Source organism: Camelus dromedarius, chromosome 35 (assembly GCF_036321535.1).
Source record: "Camelus dromedarius isolate mCamDro1 chromosome 35, mCamDro1.pat, whole genome shotgun sequence".
NCBI lineage: Eukaryota > Metazoa > Chordata > Mammalia > Artiodactyla > Camelidae > Camelus > Camelus dromedarius.
In genome coordinates this window covers 16,496,388-16,516,570 of record NC_087470.1, presented here as the reverse complement: position 1 = coordinate 16,516,570, position 20,183 = coordinate 16,496,388, and the positions used below count along the sequence as shown (strand labels likewise).

Sequence of the window (20,183 nt, the reverse complement as noted above, 5' to 3'; positions counted from 1 at the left end):
ATAAAATGAAGGTAAGTGTGTGCCACCACCAACCCTGGGGAAATAGCTGTTTGGGTAGAAAAGTCAGAAATGTTAGAGAAATTAGAAAAATAAAAATGGTACAGTTGTTGGAGTGTGAGAAATATGGATGAAGTCATTTGCTTATTTAATGTCATAAAGTCTGCAGTAAAGAAACAGGAAGAAGAAGGGAAGACACAGGAGCCAGGTCTGGTGGGAGACATACAGGACCAGACCCAGTCGTGGGTCTGGACATCGCAGTGACCGGTGACCTTCTCTGCGTGTCCTCACCTCAGTGACTCTTCTCAGAGACGCATAGTAGGGCTGACAGTGACCTCCTTTAAAGGAAGCCTGGTCTGTCCTGCAAACCCTCCTTCAAGAGTTGGAGATATTGTAATGCTTTGCAATTCACTCACACTAATTTCTTTTTGTGTGTGTGTGTGTGTGTGTGACAACTTTCTTAGGTCCTTTCCCTGTCTGAATTCTTCTGGCCGTGTATCCTGTTCATGATCCTGACCATCCTTCGTTTTCAAGAACCTCCCAGACAAAGAGACAATTGTGAGTTCCGCTTTCATAAAACGTTTGGAATTGCAAGCCTCTGGAGAAAACAGTACAGCATTCTTTTTTATTGTTGTTCTCTATAAATTTACCACCGCCATCGCCGTCATCATCCACCCAACTTTTCTGAACTTCTTTGCATTAAACGATCTTTAGCAACATTTAAACATTTAAGAACCCAAGGTATATTAGACTTAAAAAAATTGGCCAAACTAAGAGCTCCTGCCTTTTTATGTGAGATGAGAAGTAGTCTCTATTCTTCTTCCTCCTGCTTACAGTGTCTGGGGCGTGGCTGCGTAGCAGAGGTATTGATGCTCCCTAAGCGGGACGATAGCGAATCGGGGGCCACATACATGGCCGGGCAGAACCGTTCTGCCTGGAGAAAGGTGTCAGATGTGAAGCATTTCTTTGGTTCTTTCTTTTTTCTGTTCTGTGTGCTCAGATAGTCTTTAAATTAACAAGAGCATTAATAACACAGTAACACTACATAGCATGTCCGCGACCTCACCAGGGATTCCGTTTCCAGTAACAGCCGGATGGACTCATCTCTTTCTTGTATCCACATCCAGGTTACTTGCAACCCCGGGATCTGCCCAGCCGGGGCGTCTTCCCGTTTGTCCGAAGCCTTCTGTGCAACACTGGGTCGAGGTGCAGAAACACCAGTTATGAAGGGTCTGGTGAGCACCGTTTTGGGTAAGCATCCTTTTCAGAATTTGCAGGAAGCTGGCATGTAGAACGTGCACGATGCTTTTAGTGCAGCCTCCGTAACTCGGGATCGGTCGTAAAAAACAGAGATCATGAAAACACAGAATCTGGAGTTACAAGAAAATCAGTTTTATTACATTCAGGCTCGCATGATAACTGCAAGTAATACTTTGTTTCCAGCACAATGACTTCCCACTGCTGTTTGAAGAATCGCAAAGTGGTTTCTGATTAGGAAATGCCATCTGCTTGTCCTAGTTTGTGTTCTGTGGGTTTAAACTCTGTCCTCAAAAATCACTTGCTTAGCCAGCTATTCGTTTTGGTGCCAAATGCCCCCCAAACGGGTATTTTTTTTGAGTCACCCCCTGGACTTTTTCCTACTGTGCGATTTCTGACCAGAACCCTGTTCGCAGCTGAGATCAATCAAAACACCTCTTTTTTCCTCAAACGAACTGCTTCCGTGGACCAGGTGACAGTTAGCTGTCCTGCTGTGGCGCTGGGTGCTACGCCAGGCCTGTGTCTGCCCAGAGCACCAGGTGGTGTCAAAGGCCAAATAAACAGAGAAAGAGCGGGAGATACTCTCCACATAAAGGAGGTTTTAACTTGGAGCATCGTGACTGCCCTGGAAGGTTCTCTCAGTGGAGCGCGGAGCGAAGGGAGGTGACTGACCAGTGGTCCGTGAGTTCATCACGTGTGAATGATCTGGGCTTGTTTCCTCTGTACTTAGTGCCGCCGAGCAATCTGAGATGTTTGAACGTAAAGCATGTTAAGACACGTGACCTTATCTTCCATCGTTAAGTGACGAGAAGGAGATAAACAGTTTCTAGGTAATTTTGGACACATCTGGCGCAGTGTTTATAAACAGTGCTTAATTACGTTTTTTTTTTTTTTGAGATAGGTCATATCCAAGGATGAAGTAAAGAGTCATAACCCTGAAATTCTTGGCGATCTTTTCCCACCCGTGGCCAAAGAAAGTGTATCAAACTCCCCCTTTCTGGGAAAATTGGAAGACTGGAGGCGTTCAGCAGCCCCGTTTCAAGTCTTCCTTGTGGCTCTTTGTTACTCGGCGCGGGAAGCTGAAATGCTGTCAAAGTCGCAAAAGTTGGGCTTCGCACCCCAACACTTGTTAGTTGCTTGAATCTCTGCAAATGTTTTAAAAATAGGAATGATCCATTTTGTGGATTTTTTAATATAGCTTTAAATTTTTTTACTTTACATACAATGGCCACATCACCTGGAAATACAGTTTTGCTCCATCCTTTCCTACCTGGATGCTTTTAAATTTCTTTTATTTATGATTTGACGTGTTCTTCTTTGTTTATTTCCTTGTTTATGTTCCGACTTGGGTCACTGAGTTTAGATCTTGTCCAACATAAAGATGAAAGGCCTTATGTTTCTTTCTGAGCACGGCTTTCCCATGGCTCACAAAGCTTGAGACGCTGTAAGATGGTTTGCATAAAGTTAAAAGTATTAACTGGCTCCCACTGTGGTTTCTTCTTTGACTCAGGGGCAATTTTTAGGTTAGATGTTTAGGTTCTAAATATCTGAGGATTTCCCTGAAATCTTTTTCATCACCAATTTATGCTTAATTCTGCCGTGGTCAGAGAATTCTGTGGGATTTAGGGCTTCTTAAATTTGCCGAGGCTTGTTTCATGACCCTCCCATCTGGTCCCCTCTGGTAAATTTTTAACGTTACCTGAAGACACTGTCCGCCTTCTGCTGTTGCTCGTGGAGTGTTGTTCATCTTTCTGCATCCTTCCTGATCTTCTGTCTGTTATTTCTGTAAATTATCAAGAAACGGTTTGAAATCTCCAGTCATCGCTGTGTTCTATTCTGTCTTTCTTTTTGGTTCTTTCAGCTTTTGCATCATTTGTTTGGAAGCTCTGGTGCATACACATTAGGATTGTTCAATCTTTTTTACTGACTCATTTATTAATGCAATGATATATAATTATCTCTACTGTACATTATGTGTATAGCACATTATTTATACAATATATCATGGAGCGTATGATAAACACAATATAAAATAACATTACATCCATTATATAAACATTGCATTATAATATACAGTATATTATAAAATGATATACAATCTCTCTATCTCTGGTTATAGTCCCTGTTTTGAAGTCTAATTTGTTGGATATTTGTATAAACACTGTGACTTTCTTTTGCTTACTGTTTCGTAAGTTATCTTTTCCCATATTGTTTTACTTTTTGGCTCTCTGTGCCTTTATCTTTAAAGTTTAAACAGCATGTGGTTGGCTGTTCTGTGTTGTCCAGTCTAACAAGCTTTGCTTTTAGGCCATTTATGTTTAATATTGGAGTTACCTGCTGCCCCTTGTTTTCCATGTTTGTCGTCTCTTCCATGCTCCTGTTTTTCTTCTTATTGTCTTGGTTTCTGTAAACTGAATATTTCTCTTTCTTTAATCTTTCTCTGCTATTGACTTATTAGCTGTAACATTTCTGTTGCATTTTTCTAACAATTTGTGTCATTTCACGCGAGTGTACATGGATCTGTGGAAGTGGTTCCTAGAAGCAGAATTGCAAGTCAAGAGTTAAATACATTTAAAATTGTAATGTCCTTCCCTGAACGCTCCTTTGTGGGGATTGTAATATACTGCACTCTGTCTTCCAAGATATGAGGCTGTTTCCGTCTCTAGGACCGTGTCAGAGCTTTAGATTTCTGCCATCTGATTTCTCATTAATTTCTTGATGAGCAGTGGTGTCTCAATGCAGTTTTAATTGCGTGTTTCTTCTTCTGGGAGATGTTGGACCTACTTTTATACCACTGTGTACAATTTATACTTATTTTCCCGTGAAATATTCTTCCTGTCCTCTGTCACTTTTTCTCTTGGTTCACTATTTTTTTTCTTCTTGATTTCTAGAGACTCTTGACATATGAAGGAGTTCAACCCTTTGTCTGTGATACGACGTGTACATATTCTTCCCTGAGTTTGTCATCTATTTTTTGACTTTGCTTATTTTTTAAGTTTTCATTTAGAAGTAATGATAGACTCAAAGGAAGTTGCTAAATAGTACATCAGATTCAGCTTCTTCAAATAGTGACGTCTGTTTTTGGCAGGGGGCAGGTAATTAGGTTTATGTATTTATTGATTTTGATGGAGGGACTGGGGACCGAACCCAGGGCCTCGTGCACACCAAGCACGCACTTCACCACTAAGCTATACCCTCCCCTCCCCAGTAGTGACATCTTATATAACTGTATGTAATGTGGAAGCCGGAAGTGGACACTGGTCCAGTCCTGATCAGCAGACTCATTTCCCCAGCTTACTCTGCAGATGAACACAAGAGATGTTGATTTTGAGGACTGGCTTGGAAATCCCCTGGTGAGAAGCAAGCTGGAGATGGAGGTTACGAAATCCCATTAGGTACCGTAGCCAGTGTGTCTGGTCTGGAGTTTGGGTGTTTTGTTTTTGTTTTTAAATAGATACAAAGAAAGTCCCAAAGAAGTCTTTCTCAGATGAAAATATCTCACACTTGGCTTCTGTTTTACGCCCCGGACTTATTAAATGTTTCACAAGCCAGTGCACCCTTGAAGGCTGTCCGTGTAAGCATGGGTCCTGGGTAGAGGTGGAAGTTGAGGGACGGGGTACACCCTGGCGAGCCTGGCACATCCAAACTGGGGTCCCTAAGAGAGTTGTCTTTGCCTTTGGGTCTGGTTTATCTTAAGAAATAATTCTAGTTCTTCAAGCGCTTGTCTTAGTAGTAAAGTAATAGGAAAAAATTAGCACAGGTTACAATAGGAACAACACGCCCAGTGCTTTATCTTGCTTGTTTATTCCCGCAGCTCTTAGGCTGAAAATGTGTCTATTGCAGTGTTCGCGGTATTATCACTGCCCTTTGTTCTCATTTAAGGAGAGCTGGGAGCTGGATCTGTGCTCGGATTTGACGTAGGTCCCTCCAACAACCTATTACGTCAGTGCCATTTGAAAGACGATTTTCCGAGCGAGACGTTGCTTGGGGAACATTTTGACTCCAGGGGAACCCTCACGGGGCCTCATTCCCTATCTGCAAACTGAGGGCTGAGCCTGACGGGCTCCCCCCACCCCGGACACCCTGGCATCCTTCACTGGAGTCACCCGGGCGTGGCTGGACCCCGGCCCTCGGGGAGGGTGGTTTCGTGACTTCTCTGAGGGCTGAGAAGGAAGTGTGGTCACCTGCTCGGTGGCCCTTCCTTGTCTTCCTGTGTCCAAGCATCCATGTCCGCCTCTGCCTTTCATAACTCCTTTCACACCTGGCCAGCTCAGACGTTGCAAGATAAAAAGACCGAGGGAAGAATTGGAATCAGGAAGGAGAAACTTGGTTTGCACCCAAATCCTATTACAATACGGGGCTCCGATTTCCCTGGGGCTCTGAATTTCTCTCTCTCTCTTGCTCACTCACACACAGACACACAAATACTTAACCCAGGATTTCCTTGTATGTATTTTTTTACTATAAACATCTGTCATGTTGGTAAGAGTTCATCATCCGGTCTTCAGGACGCATGGAGGTAATTTTGGGATAATTGTTAGAAAAAGAACATACAACCAGTGCATGATCACAGGGAGACTCACCTGGACTCACACCAGTCTCTGCAACCCGGTAATTCTGTGGGTTCCCAGGAGGGCCCCACGTGTGGTTGAAGCGGGTGAGTGTGTTCTGTGGGCCACAGCTTCCGAGGATCCCTTATTATCCTTTAGAAGTGATCACACAGATTTCTTGTGCTTTTGGAATTCTGAGCCACCCAAGGTGAAGGCCACACGTTGAAAGGTGAGATTTCCATCCCGTGTAGCAGGTGACGGACCAGGGCTGGGCTCTGCCTCATCCAGCCCCGTGCTTTCAGCAAATTCAGTTTGCTTCTCTGGACCTCGCTTCTTCATCTCTAAGTGAACGGACCTGGACGGCATGGAATTCGTTTTATTCGTCACCAAACTTTGGGTGGGTCTCCTCTGACTTCAGTGTCAGAGTTGGTGACAGTTAAATGGTGGTGTTCCTGGTGGTGGGGGGGCTGGTGCAAGCTTTGTTATTCTTTCATGGTGGATTTACCTGTTGACAAGGGTTACTTCTGTTCACGAGTCCAAGCTCACACTGCTCATCCATGGCAGGCCGATAAATGGAGAGAACAGGTTTTGGGGCAGGAGTAGCGACTTTGTTCAGAAAGCCAGCAGACTGAGAAGATGGTGGACCCGTGTCCCAAAAAGCCACGTTCCTCCTAGTTAGAATTCAGGCTTCTTTTATACCAAAAGGGGAGGGAGTTAAGTCTTGATTCTGGTCAGCCCCTGGAGGGGACGTTTTAATTTCCTCCTTCCTGCAGCCACTCACAGGTGGGCTGGTCATGATGCTTCCTGGGAGCTAAACAAAGGTACTTTAGCTTAATGCTCATTTCCTGGGAGGTAGGGTTCCCAGAGATGGGCCATCGTGTACACTTTAGGCTTGTAGGCAACATCCCTTTAGTGATTAACTTATAACAAAAGCAACAGATTCGAAGTTGAAAGTAAAAGAAACAGACCCAACGCGGAGTCAGAGTTGTTCCTCCCTCGTCCACTTCCTTCACACTGTAATCTGTCTAGTAAAGGGTTTGGAATTTAAAAAAATCTAACAGGTTCTATAATTTTCCAATCAGGAACAATTTCCCCAGTTTTACTTTTTTCCCTCTTGGACGTGGTGCACAGAATTGGGCACCTGCTTACTTTAACAAGCTCCCAGCCACTTGTGAAACAAATCTCTCTTTTAAATCAGCAGCTTCATACCGATTAAAATAAATCCCCACTGAATCTGAGATCAGATGTAGACAGGGGGAGATGGTGCTGATTTTAAAGGTCGTGCGAATGTTCCCTCTTGTTTACTAGGAAAAAAATATCTTCCCCCATACATGATATATATATGTAAAAATGTATAAAAAGTTAAGAAGAACATATCCATTTTATCATCATTTTTCAGTTAGAATTACATAGTGTGAAAACAGCAAAAATTCAATGAGTAAATTTTACTTTAATTTTACTTAAAATTTAAAATTTTAATTTCTTAAAGTTTTTAAATTGAAGTATAGTTGATTTACAATATTGTGTTAGTTTCAGGTGTACAGCAAAGTGATTCGGTTATACATATGTATGTGTGTATATTTTTATTTTCCTATTTTTTCTATTACAGTTTATTCCAAGATATTGAATGTAGTTCCCTGTGCTGTATAATAAATCCTTGTTGTTTATCTATTTTATATATAGTCATATGTATCTGTTAATCCCCGACTCTCAATTTATCCCTTCCTCCTTCTCCCTTTGGTCACCATATGTTTGTTTTCTTTGTCTGGGAGTCACTTTCTGTTTTGTAAATAAGTTCATTTGCATCATATTTTAGATTCCACATATGGGCGATCTCATATGGTGCTTTTCTTTCCTTTCTGGCTTACTTCACTTAGAATGACAATCTCCAGGGACATCCATGTTGCTGCAAATGGCATTATTTAATCATTTTTCATGGCTGAGTAGTATTCCATTGTATAAATATACCACATCTTCTTTACCAGTCATCTGTTGATGGGCATTTAGGCTGTTTCCATGTCTTGGCTATTGTAAATAGTGCTGCTATGAACATTGGGGTGCAGGTGTCATCCTGAAGTAGGGTTCCTTCTGGATATACGCCCAGGAGTGGGATTCCTGGGTCATATGGTAAGTCTGTTCCTAGTCTTTTGAGGAATCTCCATACTGCTTTCCACAGTGGCTGCACCAAACTGCATTCCCACCAGCAGTGTAGGAAGGTTCCCTTTTCTCCACAGCCTTTCCAGCATTTGTCATTTGTGGACTTTTGAATGACGGCCATTCTGACCGGTGTGAGGTGATACCTCACTGTAGTTCTGACTTGCATTTCTCTGATCATTAGCGATGCTGAGTACCCTTTCATATGCCTGCTGGCCATCTGGATGTACGTCTTCTTTGGAGAAATGTCTGTTTGGGTCTTCTACCCATGTTTGGGTTGGGTTTTTTTTGTTTTTGTTGTTACTAAGTTGTATGAGCTGCTTGTTTGTTTCAGAGGTTAACTGGGTATATTTTAAAGGTTTAATTGGCTTTACTGAAGGATTCATGACTTGGGCACGCTGGCTAATGTGTGTGGAACACGTGAAAAAAAGGACATAACTAATAAATAATGTGGTTGAGCCTCACAGATGATAAAGAGGTGGAGAACCGCTTCCTAACTTTAAATTGGCCAAGTTTTTAAAAAAGCTACTTTCCATTCTGGGCAAAGGCCCAGTAAGGTGGGCTGTTCGGGGCAGTTGGTACGAGGTTCGTGGAAACACTTCAGCGTTGGGTGTCAAGGACCTTGAAGACGCCGAGCCTTGAAGACTCCTACTTGTGGTATTTATTCCATTTCTCTAAAGTTCGTCTAGGTTCCAGGGTATAATCGGCCGTGGCGAGAAGATCAACGACCTGGCCTTCTTGATGGAGATCCAGGACCTTGCCGAGGAAATTTACAAAATGATGGACAAGGCACAAAACTTACAAGAACTCTGGGTAGAAAGATCCAAGACCCCAGGCAAGTAAATCCGTCCAGCTGTCCACGCTCTGCTCCCGTGCGGCTGTGAGACCCAGAGTGGCTTTAGAATCCTGTTTACGTTCATCAGTGTGGGCGTAGCTGTCTCCCGGGCCAGGATTCTGGGATGGTCCGCGTGGTTTTAGAACCCAGACAGGCGCTGGGCAGAGCGTTCTGACTGCTGAGTGAACTAAGCTCTCTGAAATCTTCTTTCTTGTAGGTGCCTCTGATGGCTCCAGCTTTTTATCAGTAAGTATCTTCACAAAAGCCTGAAACTCAGTCTTCGGGGACGTAACGTTCAAAACACCGGCTTTGAGTTTGTTTTTCCAGCCCCTGTCCCTGAGGGTTTGACCTTCAGTAGCGCTGTGCGGGGAAGGGTCCGGGACCTCCGGCAGCCACTCACGAGATGGGTGCAAAGCTGAGGTTTACTGTTCCCATGCCGGGCTCCGGGCCTGGAGAAAGCAGAAGGGGCACCGTGAGGCCCCGAGGGTGGTGGGTGACCCAGAGCGAGTGGCCTTATAGGACGGCCTCGCGGTCCATCTGACCCCGTCAGGACGGAGGGTCATGTGCTTGGCCCACACCTTGGCTTTCCTTGCAGCACATCCCCTCGGTGAAGGCGCTTGTTCTCAGCGTGGGGACGTTCCACTTTCCCAGGACGTTTGACAAAGTGCGGGCGCGTTTTAGGTTTTCACACCCGGGTAGGGGGCTGATGTCGCGCTGGACCATCGGAGGCCTGGGGTCGGTGTTGCTATCGGTCCTTCAGATCCCGGGGGGAGGCAGATGGTTGAACTGAACATTGAACTGCCCTGGAATATTTTTTTTTCTCCTTGGTTGAGGGTAGTTAGGTTTACTTAATAATTTATCTTTAGAGGAGGCACTGGGGATTGAACCCAGGACCTCGTGCATGCTAAGCACGTGGTCCACCACTGAGCTACACCCTCCCCCCTGGTTTTATGTCATGACTCTGTTGTCAAAATACTCTTTTAACCGCATTTAAAATCTTTACTTTCCTCCAGACTTAGAGTCTCTTGACCGTTCCGTCAAAACCAGCGTGGTGCTGGGGGGGGGGCGGGGAGGGCGTTTTGTTTGGGTGGACACCCCAGTTACGGACCCTGGGCGTCAGCTGGGACTGTGGTCCGTGTAGGAACGGAAACACCCAGAATAACAGTGGGGCTTCCAGTTCTGTTCGTATTGGAACAGGTCATCTTTTCTGTCCAAAATCTATCTCAGAATCTCAGAAATCGCTCCAGCTTGTTACAAAAACAGACCTCTGCCTCTACGCCCAAACTTCCACAACGTTAACAAAACAAAACAAAACAAAAACACCTACGGACTGACTTTGAAATCTCCCCTGTTCCAAATAGTGACGGATTCGGCGTGACTCTCCACCACCCCGGGTTCTGCATCCTTAAGAGCTTTGCAGCTCTGCCCCCACCCCCGTCATTTAACTGATGTACGAAACTAAAGAGGGAACCTTGGGGCATTTTCCTTCTGTCAGATGGACCTCAATCAGACCGAGGAGGCGATAGCGACACTGGAACGTCTGCTCCGGCAGCGCCAGGTCTGGGACTTCCTCCTTTCCCTGCCGGGGCTGTTCGCGCACAACGTGCACGTGGAGGACGGCGTCCGGGCTGCGCTTCACCTGCTCCGCGCGGTGTTCAAGTACGTTGAAAACAAGAGCAGGACGAGTTACAGGAGGGGATTCTGACGGTGGGGAGCCTGGCCTTGTGCAAAGAGCGCTGGGATTGCTTCCTGGAGCAGGAAGTCCCGCCAGCCGCCCTTAAACCCTACAGCAGCGAGTCCTAACACCTCTCGCCGCGGCCGAGAGGGGGATCTGAGATGTAAGAAGACATTGAATCCCAGGATTCTTCTGGCATAAATAGCAAACTTATCTTTTTTTCCATAATATATCTTTTCCTTTACATTTTCTAGCTCACTTTATTTACTTAGGGTTTTTGTGTGTTTGTGTGTGGGTGGGTGGACGGCAGTAATTAGGTTTACTTATTTTTTGGAAGAGGGGCTGGGGATTGAACCCAGGACGTCGTGCATGCTAAGCACGCGCTCTACCCCTGAGCTGTACCCTCCCCCCAATTGCAAACTTATCTTTAATGATCAGGCGTAGAAACCCACTGAGTAAAGTAATTTGCAGTGCGTTGTTTTCGGTGCAGGAAGCAGGCTTTAAGCTCAGCTGCGTTTGCAGGTTTCTAACACATTGCCAAATGCTCACGTTAATTTAATTCCTGTTGGGAAACCACACTTTGCAGTCAACATTTCATTTATGTTTCACTACAGACCAGTTTATCATCTTGAAAAAATATGGTAGGTTGAATTCGTCTTGACTTGATTGATTGATTTTTTTCTGATTCTGAAACAGTTCTGTTACTATTACAGGGTCTTAACTTCCACAGAGGGACTTCTGCTGGTGGAAAAGAAGTTGCACGCCCTTGGGGATGAGCATGTGGGCTTTCTTTTATCTTTCATGGAATATTTGGAGAAATTTTTATTGCCGAATCTTTTCGACTCAGACGGGGCTCCCAGATTCCGTAACCTCTCATTTCTCCCCGAGACTATTCTAAATACAAGTCATTTGTGGATAAGTCGTTTTAAAAGTTTAGAGAGAGACCCATCTATGCAGACACTTCTGGAATCCGGCGAAGAGATGATCAAAAAAGTCCAAACTCTTGAAAGTCTCTGGATAAGGAAGGAATCAAGAAATATCTCGAGACTCATGGAACTGGTGCTTTTTCAAATTAACCCCAAGTTACTGGATTTGTGGATGCATGGCCTTTTGGAAGGAGAAAAAGCTAAACTGGAAATCTTGCCTACAGTTGCAAATTTTTCTGATCCAGAAAGTGAGACGGTTCTCAGGAAAAGCCTTAATTTATCCCAGTTGTTCCATTTAGATGGGCCTACATCGCCAGCCACGGAAATGGATTTTGTTCGTCTAAGTGAAATTATGATAAAAAGTCTCCAAGAATTTGGATTTCTGAGGCAGGAGCAGGTCTCGAAAGCTGTGGACACAGTCTACGCCCTGAGGAACGCATCTGATCGTTTCTCAGCCCTTTCGGAACCTCAGAAACGAGACGTTGATCAAATGTTGACTCATCTGTATGTCAGTGTCTTCCAGGACCCAGACGCAGCCTTGCTTCTGCAGATTTATTCTTCATTTTACCAAAGCATATATCAGTTCTTGAGCATTCGGAGTGGAGAATCTTTGCTGTCTCCCCTGGCACAAACCTCAAAACACATTTTGAACCTCACAAAGCAGTTTGATCTCCAAGACGTCAGTAAAGCAATCGCGTTCTTCCATGAAACAGCGAGGGTTCTCGGGGGAATTTCTGAAGCATCTTCTTGTCAGCAGTTGCTTGCGATTTTTAACTTTTTGGAGCGTCAAGCCCAAACCCCAGTGTCTACAGAGGGCCCAGACACGGCAGCGATCCACGCGACTCTGACGGGCCTCAGGCAGCTCTTCACCGTGGACGAGGATTTCCGTGTTGCTTTGCTTCAGTACGTGAGCCAGCTCTTCAACGGCTCAGTAGAAGCCCTGCTGGGCAATGAATGCTCTGTTTTGGGTGATAAAAGCATTTCTCCTGTGAACTATTCGATAGATGGGGGGTCTTCAGTCATTCCTCCGTGGGCTCAGATCCTTTCCAGCCCCTCAGCCAACGGCAGTAAGCTCAGTGAGTTTATGGGGGTCCACTGCACCGTCTCATGGCTTCAGATGTGGACTGAAATCTGCACGTACGTGGCTCGGATGTGTCAGCTGGACGTGAGTGTTCTCAGTCCTCTCCACGATGGCCTCACTCAGCTTTTAGGTGAGCTGGAAGGAGATGTGAACATTCCTCAGGGCTGCCCGGGACTGTTTCCCACCCATCACCCTGCTCGCCTCTTACTACATTTGTTTACAAATTTAACCCCACCAGATGGCTTTCACGATTGGGGCAACGTTCTGAGTCTTAAGGGCCTCTCGGCAGCATTAAGAGATGGGTTAGTCAGAGCAAAGCTGCTCCGCCTGGGCCACGTGGAGAAATTCCTCTTCACCGTGGAAACTGCCCTGAGTCAGCTAAAGTCACTCCCATCAAACACGCCTGGGAGCAGAGGGTTCTTACGTTCTGTGCTTGATGTTTTCATGCAGTTGAGCAACACTTCAGAACAGACGGAGAGACGTGTCCATTGGACCCATCGCTTTCTTTCAAACAACCTCTCAAATTATGAAGCAGAGTTTGAAAGTCTCATTCCTCGCCTGAGAGAAACACTATTATTTCTTAAAAATGTGTCTCACGACCGAGATTTACTGTCCTGTGCTGACGTCTTCCGAAATGTTACGGAGTTTATTTTGGAAGGTGGCCTATTCTGTGTAAATACTTCACAGAGGATGTGGCACCTTCTGGCCGTGTTAAATTCCACGTTTTCCTCCGAGGACGCAGTTAGCAGACTGGAGGGGTGCGTTGCGTGGATAGACGCCGTCAACCGTCTGTGTGTGATGCGTAACTCCAGCTTTTCACAAGGCCGTCCTCAGGGCATTTTGGGGAGCTTTGCGGACGTGGAAGACAAAATTAACTCCACCTTGAAGCTTGTTACTTGGATGTTGCCTGGAATGGAACCCAGCTGTTCACCGAATACATCAAATATGAATTGTGTGAATGCTTACTTAAAAAATGTGACTGCCTTGCTGAACGCGATACTTGCTACAGTCTTTGAGAAAGAAGGGGTTCCCGAATTTGAGATTTTATCGACTCTTTTCAATGATTCCACAAACCAAGTCAAGATGGTTATCAGCCACTTGACGAGAGACTTCGACTTTCCATCTCAGTCCAATTGGACACGTTTCACTGAGCTGATTCCAAAACCCATTGAAAGAGCAGACAAAACGCCACATCGGTTTCAAAACATCTGGCCACGTTTGGCAGCTCTGGGGAAGGGAGTTCAAACACTCGTGAAAGGTATTTCCGCTAACGTCCTGGGAAATGACACCTCTTCTAAAACTGAAAAAATTTTACAGGTATTTGCTACCAGTGCAAGGGAAACAGACATACACGGTGTAGGCAACTCATTGTATCAGTTGGCTGGTTACCTTGCTCTCAATTTATCTCACGATCCCCAGCATCCACCCAGAACAAGTGCGCACGAAATGCTGAAAGCTGTGGGTCTCAGCATGCAACTGGCGAGGGACGCGTTCAGCTCCCTGATGCCCTCAGTTTATCACAATATTCCGCAAGGCCCAGGCAATTTCCAGGTCGTAAAGAAGGTGGCTTCTCTCCTGCGCAATCTCAAGAAGACGGTCATAGACCTGCTGGTAGGTCAGGTGGAACAAATCGGTGACAGCCTGGTGGGTTTCTTTCAGAATGTCAGCCGGTTAGGTCCTGGCGGTTTGGGGGTCAACTTGCTCGTTGACCTGATGGAGAAGCTTGTAGACAGCTCCCGCGCCTGGAATGTCAACCACCTGCTGAGGCTCTCACGTCTGTTTCCTAAAGATGACGTGAGCGCCGTGGTGGACGCGTACTACGGGCTCCCTCACGCCGTGAGGCTCCTGCGGGGAGCGGCGGACAAAAACGTCACGGCCGCCCTCAAGGACGTCTACAACTTCACCCTTCTCCACGGCACCCGCATCGCCAACGTCAGCAAGGAAGACTTCGCCGAGGTCATCAAAACTCTTTCGGCCATGATTGAACTCATCTCAGATAAACCAGAAGTTCTTTCCGAGGCTTTAACTTGTCTCCCCGTGTTTTGGTGCGGGAATCACTCAGCTTCTGGACTCCGGCAGAACCCCGAGTTCGAAAGCTGTGCTGCCCACGTGCTCACGTTCCCGGCCTTGTACAGCGGCGTGGCCGGCGTACTTGCCCACCTGCGTCTGTCTGCCCCAGGGGAGGAGTCACGGTGTTTAAACGAAGGCTCACAGGAGGAAGTAACTAGGAAAGTGGTCTGTGCGATGCATGAATTTATGGACTGGAACTCCATTCTTCTAGAGCTGTCTGAAGTCTTCCGTGTTAGAACGCTGCTGGTGAAAAATGTGCAAGAGTTTTGGCAAAAGGTGTTGCCATTTGTCCCGGCTCCTGGAAATCACAGCAGGGGGAGCCTCTCTGAACTTTGTCCCCGTGGGCCCATCAAGCAAGTTGCTTTGCAAATTATAGAGAAATTAAAAAATGTCAACTTTACAAAAGTCACATTGGATGGCAACCTTCTTGACAAGCTAGGTAGTTTAAACGTTGACGAAGCAGAAGCGTCTGCTCGAAATAATACTTTCTTAAATTTGGAAAGGGTAATAAACTTGCTTTCTGGCGACCAGAGCCTAGGGAACAGTACGAATTCTCTCGTCTCCCCCTTCGTGATGTTTCTGAATGCAAACCTTACGGGTCGTGCTTTACAAGCATTGTCAAGTTTTATTAAAAAAAGTGAGGCTGCTTCTAGCCTTGAAGAACTTGGGCTTGAGTTTGACCGAATCCTGGAAGATCTCACCCATGACTTGAGTATCAGGCCCCTGTTTTCTGAAAGAAACAAAGAAATGCAAACGGCTCATTCAGTGCTTCTTCAAGACATAACTTTGCAGCTTGCCCGTTTTTTGGAAAGCCTGGATTCATTGCCCCTGAAGGCGTTGGAAATTGCTGAAGATTTTGTATTGGCTGTAAACAAGTGGCTTCATGAATACACAAAGGGAGGTTACTCCAGAATGATACAAACGTTATTGCTCCTTGCGGCCGACGGGAGTTCAGCTGATGGTACAGCCTCGTTGACCAAAGACGTTGCCGCCCTTTGGGGTTATCTCAGAAACGTGTCTGGGGAAGGTCATTTGAACGTTGTCTTTCTCCCTCGTCTGCTCAACCAAGAACGGCTAACTAATTTCTCAGTTGTTCGGCTGCTTTTTGAAAGATTCCTGAGCAATCGGACCGATACCTTAGCAGCCGTGAATGTAAGTGATGTGGACCTTTGGGTAGTGGATTTCATTGGCCGCGCCTTGAACCAGATGCCGTCGGAGGATGGCGAGAGGCTCACCGTCCCTCTGAGGAGCATGGCGGATTTCACGGAACAGCTTTTGGAAACATTCTTCTCATTTTTTCTAAAGGAAAATTCTGGGGATGAAACAGCTCTTCTGCTCAAAGATGTCCACGGAGATACCTCGGCAGAGATGAGGTGAGTCTGCTTTTATAGGCGCTGTGTGTTACAATCCGCTTCGCTTCCTGGAATATACGAATGTCAATAATCGTGTTGTACAAGCACCTCTGAACCATCTTCGAGGTGAATGTTGGTCTTAATGAACATCAAGGGTAAATAATTTTTGATGATTGTCATCTAACTAGTGAACATGTATATAAACCTGTCCCCTGGCAATTAATCACTGCGGTTTCCTGTATTTTTGGATTATGGAGATAATTAAGAAATTTTATTTCATATAGAATTGAGAAATTAGTTATTCTATATGTATATGCATATATACCATGGGCGTATTTTGAGTTAATGCATTAACTGTCTAGTCACAAATGAAGGGTTTAAATATTTTCGTTCCAATGAATCTGCTGTGATGTTTACATTTGGAATTGATCAAACTTTAAAATTTTAAAACTGATAGATTATTTTTTTTCCCCCACATATCTTTATTTTTTAATCCCTTTTGAAGCTTGCCAGTGAGACGGCTGGAGGGAAATTCTAATTCTGTGTCTGTGTCAGTCAGGGCTCAACCACAGAGGCAGAACCAGAACAAGGGTTTCGTGCAAGGAATTGGCCGCCACCCTTTGGGGGGCTGGCCGAGCGGGTCCGGAGTCAGTGGGTATGCGGTCAGGAAGGATGCTGTGTCTAGGTGGGTTTGCTGGGTCAGGAGGCCCTAAACGCTCTCTGAAGACCTTCCACGTAGTGAAGCCAGGCTTACCCAGGGCAGTGTCCCATCTCACCAGCTTACAGCTGACTGCTGGGGGTGCAGAGTCTAGTTAAATCTGCAAAACCTGTTCAGAGCATCAGTTTAACGTGTCTTGGCATTTATGCTGCTCCAGAATAGCCATCCTCCGCTCTCTCGAGGGAATCGTCCGTGTGGCTCGGCCAGACGGGACATGTACAAGGAAGGGGTGCTGGGGCTGTCGCTCCGCCTGGCCAAGCTGAGACGTCACAGAGCCACCATGATGTCCCTGTGACTCGCTAGGACGCTGAACATCCAGAAAGATGTTGCCTTTTACACTGACAATCACCTTATCCTCATTTTATGCTCCTTTCTTTTCTAAGAGCAAAAGTACACGGCTTTTTACGGGTGTTAGATCTGAGGCGTTGTAATGAAATTATCCATGAAATTCATCCACTGTTTTCATTCTTTGGCTACAAAATATTAATTTTCATTTGGAAAGTATCAATTTTATTCTCCCATCTTGCTACTAGAAAGCAAAAAAAAAAAAAAAAAAAAAGAAAAAAAGCACAGCTGATCTTTGAACAACTGCATGGGCCCACTTACCCGTAGATTTTCCCCATTTATACGCACTACAGCACCACCTGGTCCGTGGTGGGTTGAACCCATGAATACAGAAGTGTAGACACGGAGGGTCGGCTGCAAAGTTACACTGAAATTTTCATCTACGCAGAGGGTCTGTGCCTGTAACCTTTGGGTTGTTCAAAGGCCAACTGTGTATGTTTTAAATCTTTCCACTGCTAACCGTGAAATTAAAAATATATATATATATTTACAGTTTTGTCCCAAAGGATAAAATCCTAGACATTTTGAAAGCGGATCAATTTCTTACCTCCGTGAAAGAAGACAGATTGAGGAACATTTTTTCGACTTTAAAGGAGACTCTGTACCATTTAGTCAAACACCCATTTACAGTAGATGGTGGAGGATTCTATTTGGATAATGATCAAGGATGGACGTTCATGAGAGATTTATTTACCCGTCTTCTCACGGAAACCTTACTGAAAAACAGGACAGATAATGATTTGGGGTTTCTTACGGCGGCAGTGAAGCACTTGTTTTCACAGAAGAACGGTTCCGAGGACCTTGTCAAACTCAGTCGAGATCTGAGGGCAGCTCTTCGCCTCGTGAGAGAAGCTTCAGCAGGGATGGCAGGTCTCCTGGACACGCTCTCGAACTCCCCTGTTAAGGACTTCCTTGGCGCGTACCCTGCCCTCCAAGAAGTCATACTTGCCAATTTAACTGACTTGCTTTCCTTGGCAAATAACTCATTCCTTCTAAGAAACAGAGCAACGCTGGAAATTACCGAGAGGTTGCTTGGTGTGATCGCAAGAGCTGGTGGGCACGGTCAGGTCCTGGAGCCCCTCCTGGAAATGTCTGATGCTCTGATCACGCTGGTGCAGGACGGTGCTGCTTTGAGACGTCTAGCCACGTCCGTGAACTCCACCGTGGGACTTCTCAACCTGGCCAAGGGCATTTCAAGGAGGTTGGCCTCTCTGGTTGCAGCTCATTTCACTGCCAGCGCCAATGACACCATGAAAATTTTCGACACTCTTTATTCCGTTTTGCAACAAAGTGTTCGAAATGTCGTGAATGAAACAGCTACTGTGAAAAAAGGGGATCAGTTACTATTTGAAAAGATAGATGCCTTGTTGACACCGTTTCTCGACTTGGCTTTTGGGATGATTGGAGTCAAACCTAATAGCTCACAGGACTCTGATATTTTCAACACGTCAGCTCGCGTATTCGCTTATGTGAACCAGTCCGAAAAGTTTTATGATCTTTCGGAAGAGATAGCTGGGTTTCTAAGTTCTGTGAACATCGATGCGGGAGATGTGGAACATCTCGTGGTAGCATTTAACAATGAGACCGAAGGGTTTCCCGTGGATTCTGTCGGCTTGTGGGAAGAAATCCTGGCTTGCTTAATTCCTATAAATAACATCGCCAACCAGATAGAGTTTTTATTCTCGAATCCAAGTTCCACTCGTGTTGGCCCTCAAGACACAGCGTGGGGAAGACCTCAAAACGTGGTCCTGTTTCTGCGTGAAATGCTCTCACAAAACAGCACAGAAATAGAGGCTTACTGGAGACGGGGGATTGGTCGCATCTTAGAAGCTCGTTGGAACGACTTGGGAGAGGATGTCCGGAAGGTTTTTGATCTGTTGCCGTCATCGGCTCGGCATCCAGACGAGCTTTGGAAAGCCATAAAAACCATGGTGGGGGTCCCCAGTGGACTCACAAGGGACTACTCGCGTGGTGCGAGTGACGCTTTGCTTTTCAGCACCTCTGTGATTCAGAACGTAACTTGTCAACAGCTCGGAGAGGCGCTCGCGACGGTGCTGGGTGCGATGGCTCTCCTGCAGAAGGAGCTTCTGCAAAACAGCCCTCACTGGGCACATTCCCTGAGAACCTGGCTTCAGCCCATTGCTGAGATTTTCATTAACGCCACCGCTGGAAAGAACATCACGTCAGGAGCAGAAGAGACGCCGGAGAAGGGGCAGGCTGATTCCCCTTTCCCCCTCACACTGGTACCACGTTGCGAGAAATTCCTGAAGGGCTTAATTGCATGGACTGAATACTGGCAGGAGGTTTCACTGTCAGATCAAAGGTAAGAAAGCCCCTAAATTCTCTTCATTTCCCTCCCCGCTGCAGTAACCGCAAAATAGAGCCATGCAGGAGCTGCACTGAACCAGGGTGGGCGGTCCTTCTGGACTTGAACGTACATTACACTCTGGAGTTGGCTTCCCCAGGGAATGGCTCAAGTCCAGCTTCTTCGCTGTTTGGTTCATTATTTGGCATTTGGTGGGAAGGGGTAGATTTGGGAGTTTGAGATTGCAAATGTTAGTATATATATAAAAACAATACATACGTTAGTATATATATAAAACTATATATAAAACAGTATATAGTTATAAATGTTTATATGTGTATATATATATATATATATAAACTATATATAAAAACAGATGAAAAAAAACCAAGTGTCTTCTGTAGAGCACAGGGAACTATATTCAATATCTTGCAATAACCTTTAATGAAAAAGAATATGAAAATGAATATATGTGTGTATGTGCATGATGGGGACACGGTGCTGTGCACCAGAAATGGGCACATTGTATCTGAATATATTTCAATTTTAAGCAAAAAAGAGTGAATAGAGGTGAGGAGGAAGAAAAAAAAATACTATATGAATTTATTCTAGGTTTTTCCAAAGTGAATTCTCTTTTCGAAAGTGAAATCCTCTTATTTGATTCACGGGGCCCAAGGCCAGGGAGGTACACAGGTGCTTCTGACCACGTGCCCCGGCAGCCTGGGGTCCTGCCGTGTGACACGCAGATAGAAGGTGGAGCTGGGGCGGGACCTGGAGAAAAACAATATTCCTTGGTTTAAAAATAAAACACCCAAAGTTTAAAAATGATGGAAAGAAAGATACCTGTTCTTGAAAGGCCCAGTGCTGGCGGTTCTTCATGGAGGGGGTTTGCACTGTGTCCCGAGACTGGAAGCTACT

The 20,183-nt window shown here is 45.5% G+C and overlaps 1 protein-coding gene across 1 annotated transcript in view; it reads left to right on the top strand.

Annotated features, from left to right (window-relative positions):
* ABCA13 (ATP binding cassette subfamily A member 13) overlaps window positions 1-20,183 on the top strand; it is a 181,454-nt gene that overhangs the window by 17,160 nt on the left and 144,111 nt on the right. Inside the window, exons 2-8 of the mRNA XM_031444992.2 lie at window positions 462-555; window positions 1,125-1,248; window positions 8,639-8,793; window positions 9,011-9,039; window positions 10,289-10,452; window positions 11,182-15,918; window positions 17,454-19,283. Of these exons, the coding sequence (XP_031300852.2) occupies window positions 462-555; window positions 1,125-1,248; window positions 8,639-8,793; window positions 9,011-9,039; window positions 10,289-10,452; window positions 11,182-15,918; window positions 17,454-19,283 (7,133 nt within the window). The remainder of the gene's footprint in view (window positions 1-461; window positions 556-1,124; window positions 1,249-8,638; window positions 8,794-9,010; window positions 9,040-10,288; window positions 10,453-11,181; window positions 15,919-17,453; window positions 19,284-20,183) is intronic.